Consider the following 15,129-nt stretch of genomic DNA (forward strand, 5'->3'; position numbering starts at 1 on the left):
GACAAGGTATCAGAGACAGTCTAGGTGGGGATAGCTATGGGAAAGGAAGGATACATACCAAGGACAGAACCTGCGATGAGAATGGATAGAAAATAGTAGCACAGTGGACTAGGAAAAAGGAAGAAAAAAGTCTCAGAAAGAAGTTAAAATGTAAAAGTGATGTTCTGAATTACAGTTACAGAGGCAAACCTGCAGAAGCTTAGACAGAAAGACAGAATCAATATCTAGACATCAAAGAGAAAACATTGTCATGATGTGTTAATATAATTTAGGACCTTCCGATCAATGTTCACGTTTTGGATGGAGAAGACAGATGGTTTGAAAGAGATGTGAAAGAAGCCATCTTTGTCCATTGTGAATGACCATCTATGAACAGAAGGGGTGGCTAACAACACCAACTGTCTACCACCTATAATCTAGTTTTGAGATCCCTTCCCAGGCGCCTTAACGCCAACTTACATCTTGCATGATTTGATCTCAATAGTCACATGCTAGAGTGTGGCAAGGTTTTACCCGAAACCTCTCCTGATAATGACCCACACCCTTTTTCACACCTTAGCTCATGTGATGTGGCACATGGTCAATAGTGCGTCAACGGTCCTTTTAAGGGGCAACTCCCATAGGGCTTAAATACCTGGGACTCTCCACCAATTGCTCTTAGAAGTGAAGAAGCTTCTTGGATGAGAGGTGAAACATCTTCTAGAAACTTAAGGAAGTCCAGACATTTTTCTTTCCAAGTGCCTTAGATTACCGTGACCTGGATGACTGAGAACCTACACAGACAATTTAGGACCTTATTTAAAAATAAATAAATAAACCAGATAAGTGACATAAACCTGGTATGTATATATGCATGTGTCCAAGAGAAAGGTTACAGCAAAAGAGAAGAAATATAATCAGCTGTCTCTCCAATGACTTTCTTATCTTATAGATGGATTTCAAAGACCATTGAGTTGTAATCTCTCTAAATGCAAGCTAAGGCAGTGGTAAAGCAGACACTAGTGAGGGGAGTGTTTAGTAGTAAAAGAAAATCATCTACTGAAATAAAATAAACAAATAAATGAATTAAAATGATTTTTTTTTTATCGTTCAAGAATGTTTCGATAACATGTAAAGCTTAAACAAACTCACTTAAAAAACTCAGTGTTTTATTCAAACACATTTCTGATTATTACAAAATATCAGAAAACAGATAAATCAAAAAACAGAAAAAGCCTCTTTTGATTTTTACCATTTAAATGGATTTTACTTTATGTCCAACAAACCTGCTGCAACCAAAATCAGACACAGAATTTGATACACCATAAATCAAATTAATAATTTTCAGAAAGACGAATGATGTATGAGAAAAATATTTATTTTAAAAAAGCCAATTTGTTTAATTGGGGTTAAGAATTAAAACGGGATAAGAAGCACCTTGAAGTGTGACATGGACTGTAACAACCACTTTATCACTTTTGCTGAGACAGTATGCAAAAACTCATCTCAGATATAGACACAAAGTTCAGAGAAAATTGAAAAGACATAAAGACAACACTGAAACTGTACACGTTACTATAGTGAGCATAAAATGTGTGCACACGCTGCAGAAATTGTCCACCTCGTACACATTCACCCTCACAATGGATTTACTTCTGACAGCATTTGTCAATATAGAAGAGAAAAAAACTACCAAGAAAAACCCAGAGTAGATGAAGAATGTATCATTTCCCCAGTCTACTTCCTTTAACAACAGCCATTTAGGATTACCTGTGCTCTACAGCAATTCTCTTTCCCCAAGTTCCCTTCCTTTTATCACCGCACAGAGCTTTGAAAAAGAGCTAGGAAAATGCATGCGTTTTAGATCATTAAAGTACACAACTGGTATTTATCTAAATACACAGATAAAATCTTCCAGATCAAATGCATGTAAGTGACCATCTTACTAGAAAAGTGACTTCACTGGCAGTAACCACAGTGTGGAAAAAAAGCAAATTTGTCAACTTTGCTGTGTCGGGGCAAAGCAAGATGCACAATTATACAATGCAGAGGGCCAATGCTTGGCTCTAATCCTTCATAGCTTAAATTATAGTTTCGATACCAAAAATCCAGCAGGGGTACTTTGTGTTTGAGCATGTATTAACACCCAGACAATCACATCCACACTTACGCACGCCATAAATAGCACTGGCCGCTGCCCTTGTGACAGGAAATGCAATAACTTGATAATTTTATTAATAAAATCATCTCTTTTCTCCCTCCTGCTGCATCATTCCCTCAAGCTCTTCCCTTAAGCTCCTTTATATCAGCTCACTGTCTTCCCTGGCACCCTGTCCTTTTAATGAATCACCAGTCAGTGTATGAAGGCTCTTGTTTTCCAGTCTCCCTTTGAAGCCTTCCTCTCGCTTCCTTCCTTTTCTCATATGTCACTCAGCTTTATTCTGTCTCTTGCTCTACCAGCAGACAGACAGTGCTGCCTGTTGCATTGTTTGGATTGCATTGGTTTTGCCAGCAGGAATTCGTCACATTCACAATTGCAGAAAAATACTGATCAAAGGATAATTATTCTGTAAGACCAGGCTCTGGTACAAAGAACATCTCCATTCATTTGTAAGAAAAGAGAGATCAATATATGCAGATGCAATATTAGCTGGTCAATTGCCATGTCTAACTGATTAGAAACAAGGGGATTTCATGATTGATGCATGTGACTCATCACCGTGTCTCATTCTGTCTGCTTTAATGTTCTGTCTTTTCATATCACGTCCTACGTAAAGCAATCGAATCATACGCGGTGTCCACTCTCATCAAGTCACTGAGGATCATATGAGCAACAGCTGATGAATGGGATGTGAATGAGACGAAATGGGAAAAAAAAGTGAAAATATTAATAAATGCACACTTGCTACTGACATGATAACAAACTGATTTCATTTGACATATACCCATTAACTATGATTACATTACAAAATGACATTCACTGATCACATTTCTGGTGTGAAGACATTGTCCTCAACATCAAAAGGAAGGGCATTGCTGAGGCTGTCATCACTAAGTACAGAGGCTTTGTTAACAAACACCAAAGACAGAACAAAACACAGAATTTTTATGGCTTCATTTATGATTTAACAAATTGGCTAAAAATGTATTAAGGAGTATTAAAGAACAATATTAAAGTGTCTTTAAAGTTGTCTTTAACTACACTGTACTTGCAAAGCATTTATTGTTAGTTATTTTTGGTATAGTTGCTCATTACAATTAAATATAAAAAGACTTTTTAATATACTTTTTTGCATAACGTGAGAATTTGTACATGTTGTAGGCAAACTGTAGCAGACAGGCTAGTGTTTGACAAGTGAGTGTCTTTGTGCATTTTCCCAAGGTGATCAGACAGTGCTAGCCCCGGAGCAGGAACTTTTTAGTGAACAGAAAATAAGACAAAAACATCAGATTTAGATGTCTTGAAGACAGGTGGGTAAGATAGTTCCTTGCTTTTTTTTTGCTTTTGTTTTTTTTTTTAAAGTTTAATAAGGACTTTAGTCAGCTTTAAAAAAGTGATACAAATTAGTAATTTAGTATCAACTAAATCATTTGTAATTGTTTTGATTATGACTTATAACTAAGTAAGTGTAATTGAGTAATCTATGACTTTTTTTCCATTCACTTGGTACACTGTGAGGAAAAGAAAAATATTGTAGTTCGAGACCTTCTGAGCAAAATTGGCTTTGAAGACTAATCTCTGAAAGCTTTTTATGTGGAGCATGAGATCGAAGTACTCAATTTTAAGCCAGTGGGCTACGGTTTTCAGAAAGACTGGCTCAAGAACTGAAAGAAGTCTGGAAGCCACAGTGACTCTTACATTGCACAGGAGCCAAAAAGCTCCTGACAGCTCAAAGTATTTATGTTCTTTAAAAATGGCGCCTTCCCTTCAGTAGCATGAGTCATGTGGGAGGTATATGCCTACCTTAAGTCAACATTAAAGAAAATATTTCCTACATTATATTGGAAAATCCATACGCGTCTGTCCAGCACTTTTGTTTTGAATAGCCACAGTGTTTGCATTACAGAAAAGCTGAAATTATTGTTTAGAGTTTGTTCAGAGGTAGTTCTTAGCAGCAAACCACTTGAATTTAATTTCTTGCTCCTCATTCAAAATGTCAGGGTCTTGATCTCAAGAACTCGGTAATTTTATGCAGGTTAAAAAGAAGACACGTAAATGCAACTACAATGAAATTACTGTTGATTGGAAGCAAGGTTTTAGTGCTAGTGTCGGTTTAGTAATTCAGTGGCTTCAAGTGATGCATTTTGGCAACAATTCTGGCCACTTTGCATCTTTGTCTTACAAAGCAAATGCCAAAGAGCAGAGGGAAGCATTTGTGGTTACTGATTAGAAGAGGTGCATAATTAGACCGTTCAAAAATGCTTTTAATGTAGTTGAGCTTTGACTTTGACCAAATCACACTTTTATCCTGAACTAAAATCATTTTCTCTTTTATGTAAATTGAATAAATATGCAGATTTTTATCAGGAGTTGACAGTTAATGCAAACACATAGATGCCTAAACAGTATATTTAGTTTAAATCTACAAATGTCATTTGTGTGTACTTTTTTCTGTATGTACAATTGTGTGTAAAGGTTCGGGCAGGATAGGGATGCTTGCAGGAACTGTCAGCTGATTTCCGAGCCCAATGAAAATGCTTCTCTTGAATTCTTATGGTAACACTCAACGATCATGGTCTACTTAAAGTAACTGCCTTTCTGATGGCTGTGTGAGCTGAAGGGGTTACATTTGATTATTTTGTTTTCACAAATATTACAGCAAAATAGTCTACAGTATACTCTAGATTGAACATGTATTATTCTATAAAATATGTATACCTTTTAACGGCTTTAGTAGAGTATAGTATTTTAAAGGAGACGTGCTGGTGTCACATAAATTATCATGTAAAATAACGTAGGTGAGTAACTATGTGTTAAGCTCCTCAAACAGCAAATTCATATATAAGTGCATGTCTGCCCTTGAAAGCCTGTTTGTTTTGCTGTATATCTATGTTTGGCCACTTTATTTACCCTGTTTCACAAGGACAACAGAAGCATTTGGTTAAAGGAACTGATCTGAATTGCTCATTAAAAAGTCTTATGTGATTGGGAGAGTTTCTTAGAAATAATGCTTTCATCCTGATAACATAAGGCATCTGGAGTATTTTCACAGCAAATTGGGAATTTGTCCCTCAAAAAGTGTATACTGCAAAGGAAGTTGGCAAGTATTTTTTTTTGTCTTGACAAAATCTTGAAACCTTACTTAGAGAAACAGGTGTCAGAGGTTATCGACTTTCTTTGTTAAGTCAGACTTTCGGCATCACTTTCTATGCACACTCACAAAAGGAGGGGGGGGGGATTTGATGCATCATTGGACTCTTCTTCAGCACTAAAAGTTACGAGTGTCACCGACTCCAGACACTTGTAACATTATCATAAGAATTGGTGATAAAGTTCACTAAAGAGTATAAAAAGGATAACAGTAAAATGCAGCACTGGTGATCCAAAGATAAGAGAATATTCTTGCAGAAGATCTTTAATTTTTTCCTAACATATCAGCTGCTGCATGTTCATCTCTATAGTTTAAATATTTAAATTATTTAAATGTTAATCAGTGTGTTCAGGTCTGACATTCTCTCACAGCCTAATAAAGGAGATAAGAAGATCAGTTTAGTTTGGGAAAAGTTCAATACATAATACATTTTATTTGTTCTTAGAAATAGAACTTATCTGTTTTTTTATTTTTCTGAGTTCTATTAGCTGCAATTCCAGCGAGACAGTAGTTTTGGCCCTTTACAAAGTTTCTTACTGCTGTAACTTTGCAGCTGTAACTTTCATTCAGTTAGGTATGGTTGCATATGTAATGCATCTTCCTTAAGCAGATAATCTATATTACACTTACAGCTTGTTTTAAATAAAAAAAAAAACCATGAAAATGTTGTGCCCGCTTGAATAGGTTGCATATAGCATATGTTACCATGGTGATTTAGCCAGGTAAAATGAGAGCTACCTTTATGAAACTCTGACTTTAACCTCAACAACATATTAATCTCCCTCCACAGTACATCACTAAAGCTTTCCTGAACATTATCCAGAGTATTATACTTCATTTTACCTGAAATGTTTTACCCATATCTTAACTGCATGCTGAGACATTCTTTTCTTTTTCTTTTCACTACCAACAGTTCAAGGAATTGACACCTGTTCACAAGGTTTTTCATATATTTATGTAATGAGTCATAATGTCTTACCTTTCCTACATATAGAGGCTCTGTTCCTGTATACTCCTCCACGACAAAGAACTGGTTCCACACCCATCCTCTCTTTACACGTTCAAGTGATGAGGGTCCTTGCTCTTGGTCTCTTTCTCCTGAAGTTGTTGTGCCACTAGTCCTTGAGGCTTCACACCAGGTAAAAATATTGCAGCTAATTAGAGTTAGTGCTGCCAGTAGTGTCCAAACTCCTGATGTCCATGAAGGAGCCATTTTGATTTAAAAAAAAAAGAAAAACAATCCTTCCTGTGTCTACATGTAATTTAAAAGATTCATGCAAACAAGAGAAGGTTTTCTGTTGTAGTTTTATCTGAAATAAAACTCCAAAAGGACACGCTTAAAGGTCTTTGTGAAAGAGCTTGAAAGTTAATCCATGGGATCAGAAATCAATCTGAAGTTATCTGCCAAACACAGGGCAGGTCAGAGAGCATATAGGAGTTGTACCACCTGCAGAGTAACTGTTTGCACTGTGACATTGTCAGTAATTCTGATTCTTCGTAGTGTTTACTCCAACTTATAGGGTCTTTTTTATTGTTTGTTTTTCTTAATATGTTGTTTATGTGACCGAAAGTAGCTGGACAAATTGACTTTGGAAAATGTTATTCAAGGTTTTTGAAAGCAACAAAAACAGGCTTTGCTAGACAGGCTCACTGATCATTGAAGGAATTAGGGGGGCCAAGCATAGAATGACATTGAAAAGCATGCCTATGAAGACTGAGAGTGATAGCTTCCATCCATTTTTGACTTCGTATCGATTACTGCTCGCAGTGCTTCCATTTCCACTTCTAGCCATGTCACCTCCAGTAGCTGGTGTGTGTTTCAGGTGGTTTGATACTAAGCTGCCAAAAAATGACTTGATTAAACTTTGCTGAAGAGAAAACTCTTCAGTAGTTCATCTCCTAGAAAAGTCACAGCTGGCTTTACCTTCTGAAGCAGAAACCTTGAACTGACGAAAGGCCAAAGGATTTTACTGTTGGTGATAATGTTTGGTCTCTGACAGCTTTGCCCTTCAAAACAATCCATTGGTTTGGAAAGTTCATTCTTCAAAAGGTCCTACAGTGTTTTTTCAGCCATTATGACAGCTCCATCATGGATTGAAGGCAGGAAAAGAGGGAACCTGTAAAACAGAAAAGACACTGTTGTCATGGCCTCAGTATGGAAATAGTTTCTATTTGATAGATTTAAGGATTGACTAACCAGCAAAATGATGATGATGATTATCATTATTAATATTATTATTATTTTAGTTGTATTTTTTTCCCTTACTTGACCTGTTGTGGATTATTGGTGTCAATTTTTCATAGCTCTTTACAATCAATATTAAATCAATGTACAAATAATAAATAAAGAACAAATCCTATAGCACCGCTTTTTTGTTTAATTTATCTTTGTTTAACTCTGTGTTTTTGAACTACAAAACCCATAAGTGTTTTGGTTTTGTTAGGATTATCTGCAACGAACATTTTTCTATTAGTAATTCTTGTGTTCAGCAAGAATTCCAACAATTTGCTGGAGAATGGTGAAAACGGGATAGAAAGACAGGAAACCAGACATGTGAAAAATAGGAAGGAAAATAGGAAGGAAAGAGAGAGAGAGAGTAAGAAAAAGAGAGAGGGGGAGTGAGAGAAAGGGAACGCAAGCAAGAAAGGTCACTGTTCATCACACAGCAAACCCAAAGCATCTGTCTGCCTTTCATCCAACTGATGGAGCGGACCTAACCGCAGCCAGCTGATTAATTGCATGAGGGAACACTAATTGGATAAAAGTATTAATCAATTAATTCTATCCAATGAGGCAACACCCCCTAATACTTCAGACAAACATTGGAGAGTAGGAGGGGGTAACAGACATGGTCCTTGGCTGCTGTGAAACATGCACAGAGGCTGACAGAAAGGCAGAGTTGACAGAGCAGAGACAGAGAGGGTAAAAGCAGGGTTCTAAAGGAGACAGAAAGGAAGACATGAAGAAATTAAAGGGCCGAGAATATAAGAGGAAATGAAAGAGAGTGTGTTGTGTGGCTGTGGGTGTGATTTATGGCCTCTTTGAAACATTCAGAACAAAAGGACCAAAAGGAAAAGAAACAATAACATTTACTATGTCTCTGGCCTTACAACTTTAAGAAAGAAGATTGCAACACCAGCCGGAGAAAAGCTCCTAAGGCCAGCAGGTGGTTTAACCTATTTCTGCTGGCTTAGAAGGAATTTCTAATCGTGCTCTCCTGCTGCCCGGTAGCAAGCTTGGAGCATCCGGAAATAATTCCTTCTCAGACTGTTGGTCAAGGAAATGTCCGTGGTATTGGAAACCAACTGCTCCGGGGGTGTCCAATCTCCGGGGGAAACAGCTCAGGAGTAACTTAAACAGCTCAGATCTCTTTATTAACTTCAGCACAGCGAGTGTTAATAGAAAAACTGCGCATTGATTTCAAAATATACAGTTTTGAAAATGTACAAACATTATCACTATTACAGTTGTGTGATGCAGGGATTGGTGTGCTACTCTAAGGTAAGTAATCATATAGCAAATTTTATTTTATGACTAAATGTTCAAGTATTGCATATTAACATTTCCACAGGTTTACAATGAAATGAGAAACTAAATGATTTTGTCTTTTGGCATGCAAAACTGATGATCAGGTCACATGTTTATCTAGATCTATAAATTCTATGGCAGTCTATGGAGAGGCTAAACTGGCAACAGGCAAGTATTTTTCTTATTTAACTTTTGGTTGTAACATTCTGAAAGATTAAGGCTTGATTGCTCAACCAAAACTGAATGATGATAGCACATTCATTTTCCTCAGTAGCTACTGGTAACCTTCCCCAGGTAGCTGAAACAGCAGAGTTTAACAACTCTGTGCCAGATGGTTTGTTAAACAGATCCATCTGGGAGACGTCCTTGGAAACTTTTTTAGGAAAGGGCAGGCATGTTTGGAAGCCATCAGCCAGCCAATGATTCTTTCTATGTTTGGAAGGAATGAGAAACCCTGTTCATCAGTGGACAAACCACATATCAATTGCTGCCCAGAAGATGCTCTACATGCATTCACTCAATGTGGAGCAAATCCAGCTAGAAATTTTTCCTCAACTTTATTAAGAACCAGAACAGGGCTACGTATTAGCCTAGGGTAGCTGGGTTTATTGAATCTGAAAAATCAAAGGACCCTTCTGTTCCATCATATAATCCCACATGATTTAGCAGACCACCCATGTCCTTTAAAAACATGTTCATGTTTGTTACTCTGACTGTTTTTTTGGGGGGGATACTAAATTTTGTGCTGTTTATCCAGCAATGCATCCTATTACCATCTTATTTATAAACTGATTGGCTTGTCAATGATAAGCTTACCAACAGCTCACAGAGGCAGGAGATGAATGCTAGGGCCATTTGAATGGCAAAAATCATAAACAGGGTTATTACTGTCAACACTGAGATTAGAATTATTCAACACAAATACACACCAACTGAAAACATCATGTATTGCAATTGTTATAACTAGTCTGGTATCTTACCACCAAATCATTTCTAAGCAACTGAACTCATTTAAGTTTTTTTTTTTTTTGCTCATCAAGTGTTTTCAGTACATCAATCTATACAAAACCCACCAGTCTCTGTCAAGTGGTGACTTTGGTTAGAACTGTTAGGCAGAAGTGGCGGTACACTGCTGTAAAGGAAAGGGGGTGTACTGGAATTACAATTTCAGATCAAGTGCGTAAATCGTTATGAAGTAGAATTCAGCACAATGATTTTTGTCTGGTTTTCAGAACTGCTAGACGTCAAAATGACAGCTGAAAATAAATTGTATTAAATATGCGCAGAATACAAGGCCTTCTCTGACCCCAGTAGTCTTTCAGCACTATGCATAACACTGAACTCCGGTGAGATAATTTAGCAGTCAGGGACAACTTTGTTTCTCATCACAAATACACAACCCTAGACCTTTTAGTATGTTAGAACAACACCAACGGTGCACAGTGTGCCTTGGCACTACACACACGGCTGCCTGTGTCCACTAACAGTGGGAGTGTGGTTGTTGGCAGCGATAGGCCTATTTTCCAGCATTCTTTTCAGATGGAGCTTTGCTCAGACAGCAGTGATACAGAATGTGATCAAGCTTTTCTGGGTCTGCCATGTATCCCTCTCTAAAATCCACCACTTGTAACTGAAGATAATGACCATTCCCTGCTGCCTGGCATGGGGGATGACAGAGCGTTTTTCCCCCCCACTGTAGCCAGGTCACACCCACAGTTCTGATAAAGAGCAAGTTCCAACTTCATGTCTTCATACTACTGGACCATATTACCTGTCTGTCTGGTGTTTTGTTTTTTGTTTTTTTCCGCAAGATATGCAAAAAACCCTGAGGTTAGCAAATTCATGTATAAAAAAAATGTCCTGCTTATCCACCATGATCTCAGGTCCAAGGTCTGGCGAGGCAAAAGTTTACTCAACCAATAAACTTGCTGCTAAATGCAGTTTAGCGTCATCTAAAAACACACTGTACTGATGAAGAAAAAGGCACTATGATGAGTATAGCCCTAAGTTAAGTGTACTGTTTATTTTGCAGTTTACCTCGCTGTTTATCTTACCCGAGGATTGAACTTCTAGCAAGAAGTATAAATTGTTGTACACTAGCTGGGCTCTTATTTAATTTTCACCTGTTCACCTGGCACCTGTAGCGACACACCAGCAGCAAATGTAGTGTCTCTAGGGCTTTTAACGCAGTCCTATTTTCTATCTGAACACTAAAAATAACCAAATGCCAAATCCAAGAAGATATGTGTTACTCAAGAAGCACATACTTGACACTGACTAGGGTTCATTATTTTTGCAAATTATGTCTAAATAATTACTTTTATTCATTCATTTGTTCAATTCACGTCTCAGAGGAGACAGTTTTAAGAGACAGACTTAAAACTAAGACCCTGAAAAGACAGCCTAAAGACAGTTTTTTGTTGTTTTACAATGTAATGGATTACTACAATAAGAGTATATTTTTCAGTAATGTAACATTACATTACAGTTGTTTCTTGTGTTACAATGATTCTTCATTTTTCATTTGTCTGCATTCCAGATAGAAAGCAAAAAATATCAATATCGATTTCATTTCCTGCGTGGGAGGAGGAAAAGGGTGGAGTGAAGCACAGCTGTTCAGAATTGGCAATATGGAAATTACTTTTATTTTTATTGCACAAAAGGACAAGAGTACATAAAGTGAAGCTGTGTCCAAGACAGAAACAACTGCATTATGCTGCTAACAGAACTTCGGTTCTCAGCATTTATCCGCACAGACAACATGTTAATGCACAGCTAGCCAAGAAAGAAAGCTGAGAGTTTGCTGACCCCAACCCAGCAGCCAGAGCCTGATCTTCAACAGGTAACAAAATAATAGATGAATAAATATATAAGGAAGTGTAACCAGATAAAAGATGAATAATTACTGCCAGGCTCAGGATGGGATTTTGAGCCTGAGCAGAGCAGGTCAGAGTGGGTAGTGTGTCCGGAAAACCAGACGGGTTGCTGGCTGTGCAAAGCAGTGGGCGAGCTGTAGCTGAATGAAGTATCCAGAGTGTGGAGAACTAATCTGAGCAAATAAAGAGCGAGCAGAATAAAGAGCAGAACAGCCTCATCATTTTCAGGCCTGAGCAGGAGAGGTGAAACTGTGAAGAGCTGCAAACTGACGTGGAGCAAAATAATTATTCTGTTATAAAAATTATTCAAATGTGTTTATTACATTTTTGTCACCACCTGTGATGTCAATGGTAAAATCAGCTGTTCAGTGCACTCTAACCATAGTCTTCAGTCACTAACCTGGCAGGCAAACCGACCATGTACTCATGCTTTCCAGCATACTTTTATTATCACGGTTGCTGCTACACACAAACAGCTGCAGGTTTGCACCCCGCAGCCACACACGCTGACAACAATAACACTGACAGGACCCAGTACGGACTCTTGCTGATGCCGCTCAGGTGTGTCTGCCTCGCTGCAGCTGTGCCACCGACCACGCCCCACCACACAGGGATTGGTGATATTTGGCCTGTAAGTCAGGGTTAGGACAGGTGTTCACATGTTGGTGCCATATTCTCTACCTTTCTGGTAGCTGTCAATAAATGCTGGTTACTACATCCGATAGTACAGCAAAGGATGGCTGAAGAGCATTGGACCGCAGGTGGGTGTCACATGAAAACTATAAATACTTTATAGTCTTTATTTAAGCGCAGCTAATGCTGTTCTTCTGTAAGAATTACATTTTTGGGTGTTAGCTGTTATACTTACCTTTGTTTATTAATCTATTTTAATGAGTATTTTAAAATTACCATCTGTAATGAAGTGATCTATATCACTGATAAAATAATAAAACTGCTAAGAATTAAACCTAAATATGGCTTTTGTCAAAAGGTACTTAAAAGGAGAAACATTACATTATTAAATTAACAACTTCTTCAAGAAATTATGTCTTTGCCATTACTGCTGTAGGATTCAGAGCATCGTCTAGGATTCACCTATAATAAGTTCAAATGTTTATAATAAATATATTTTGTGACGAAAGGAAATGTATGTCTTTTATTACTTTGTGTGTGTGTGTGTGTGTGTGTGTGTGTGTGTGTGTGTGTGTGTGTGTGTGTGTGTGTGTGTGTATTTAGAGCGAGAGAGAGAGCGAAAGGGAGGCAGAACTCTTCTTAAGTCTTTCACTTGACTTAAATTTATCAAATATATTTCTTTTCAAGTTTCCAATTAGATATTTTACAGCTGTGGAGTGATAACTTCAAAGTAATAAAAACACACTGTTTATTCCTCTTTGCCTCAAAGGCAAACAACATTGGGAAGATAGAATTAATTTCTTTCTGCCTATCTGCTTTCCCTGTTCCCTTACAGTAGATGATTTAACAGTAGGACAGGCGGTTTGAATTTGATTAATTAGAGAGCATTTGTATCAAATATTTTCTGTGTGCACCAATGGCCCAGAAGTCGCTTTGCAAACTGAAACATTTGCTGAGCACCAACTGCTTGGCATCCAAAAAATAAAATGTACACTCCTCCATGAAAATCCGTCTCCTTCTGTTCTGCCTGTGCACTTAGGGAATTCCATTAAGTGTGTACACATTTACTTATACTTGGGTCTAAAAGTGGGTAACTGTAATGAGCTGTGGAGAAAAACACAGAGAGAGAGAGATTTATGTTAGTGTGTTCTGATTTCACTAAAACTTGGCCATCACTACAAAGGAGTCACAAGCCTTAGCTGGCAGAGGCAAATTAGCGGCATGTCAATTACCACCCCTTTGTTTTGTAACAGTGGGCAGTAAACCTTGTTGAAAATAAAATAATAAAAAAAATAATGATTAATCATTAAAAAAATATATGTTTGAAGTACCTATCCTTCCCTGTTCATTTCTCTTTGCCCTATCTCTTTCCGCTCCCTCCTCTACTCATTCTCTAGGCTAAAGCTATTGGCAAGCACTGTGCAGCCATTCGTGACCTATTAGAGTGCTGGATTGATTCTAGAGCATGGCTGCAGCCTCTCATCAGTGGGCATGCCCAGAGCAAGCCCTTTGACAGCTGGCAGCGAGCAGACGACAGCCAGGCAAGACTGATCACTGCAAACTGATAGGCATGGGGCCAATGACCAGCAGACAGGCCTCTCTGTCTCTGACACTCTCTCACACACAGATGTGGCCATTCACAGACATGAAAGGGCACAATACATCTATATCTGCGTGTGTGTTGATATGCATTTGTTCTGGGACACAGCATGGCCATGCCGTCTTAAATCAGTGGCCTATTGCCCTTTTCAAAGGAAAATAAACATTAATATTACTTAGGCTGTTGTTACTATTATTAGAGTGCTTATCAAGCCTTCTTGTTGTGAGCAATGATGTCACTGTCATAGTGTTACATAACGTAATGTATTTTGTTCTTTATAATTATGTAGGAGATTTACCCGGCAATTATGTTGTGGCGTAAACCGCCACTTAGTAGTTTGCCGGAAACTAATATATATTAAATGACTACTAAGGACGTAATTGGCTCACAATATATACTTAATCAGAGTAGATTCCATCTGACGGTGCCCATGTTTCTATGGTCATTGTGTTTTAATTGCTATACTATTCTTGTTTATTGTCATCTTTTATAGATGTACGGACATTTTCTTTGTTTACATACGGGTTTATTACTCATTTTATCACATTACACTGGATATCTTGAAGGTCACAGCTGCTTAACACATCTAATCGGCTGTTTATTGTATTTAGGTGTAATTGGTTATATGGTGACCATGACTGGGTAAGGTTAAACACAGCATTTCCAAGAAACCACATAGTGTTATGGAAACAGTTACACTTCTCCTTAATTTTTATTTTTTTTATTTTGTATTACATTTGTTGTTGTTCTGCCAGTGACTGGTGTCCTTAATAAAATCTGAATGGAACGAAACATTTAAGAAAGCCAAAAACCCTAAAGTCAAAGAGATCTAAATTACCCATGTATTAATTAATTAATGACAACTGATAAAGCTCACCTGTTGAAATGTGTGTGAGAAAATGACACTGACAAGCCAGCAAACTGGTCAGTGTTTTGTTTGACATTGTCTTCAAAACAAGTTTTGCCCAGTTTTTGTTTTTTTTTTCACACTGTGATAAGCTTGTTATCTTTCCCTCTCTATTCTGCCATTAGCCCTCTCTTCTCTCTATCATGCCTCCCCTGACCAATCAGATTAGACGCCACTTCAGAGAGTTGTGTGGAGTGCATATGTGAGTGCTGTGAACCACTGAACGAAAAATACTGGCAGCTTCTTTTTTCCTTTTAACTTGGGTTGGAAAAGATGAATCATTCACTGCAGAG

At 37.8% G+C, this 15,129-nt stretch overlaps 1 protein-coding gene across 1 annotated transcript in view; it reads right to left on the bottom strand.

Annotated features, from left to right (window-relative positions):
- Positions 1-15,129, bottom strand: part of LOC120718904 (cadherin-22-like) — a 173,177-nt gene that overhangs the window by 75,025 nt on the left and 83,023 nt on the right. The window contains exon 3 of the mRNA XM_040007637.1: positions 6,271-7,408. Coding sequence (XP_039863571.1) covers positions 6,271-6,504 — 234 coding nt within the window. The 5' untranslated portion in view covers positions 6,505-7,408. The remainder of the gene's footprint in view (positions 1-6,270; positions 7,409-15,129) is intronic.

The sequence above is a fragment of the Simochromis diagramma genome, unplaced genomic scaffold (assembly GCF_900408965.1).
Source record: "Simochromis diagramma unplaced genomic scaffold, fSimDia1.1 OVJJ01000320.1, whole genome shotgun sequence".
Lineage (NCBI taxonomy): Eukaryota > Metazoa > Chordata > Actinopteri > Cichliformes > Cichlidae > Simochromis > Simochromis diagramma.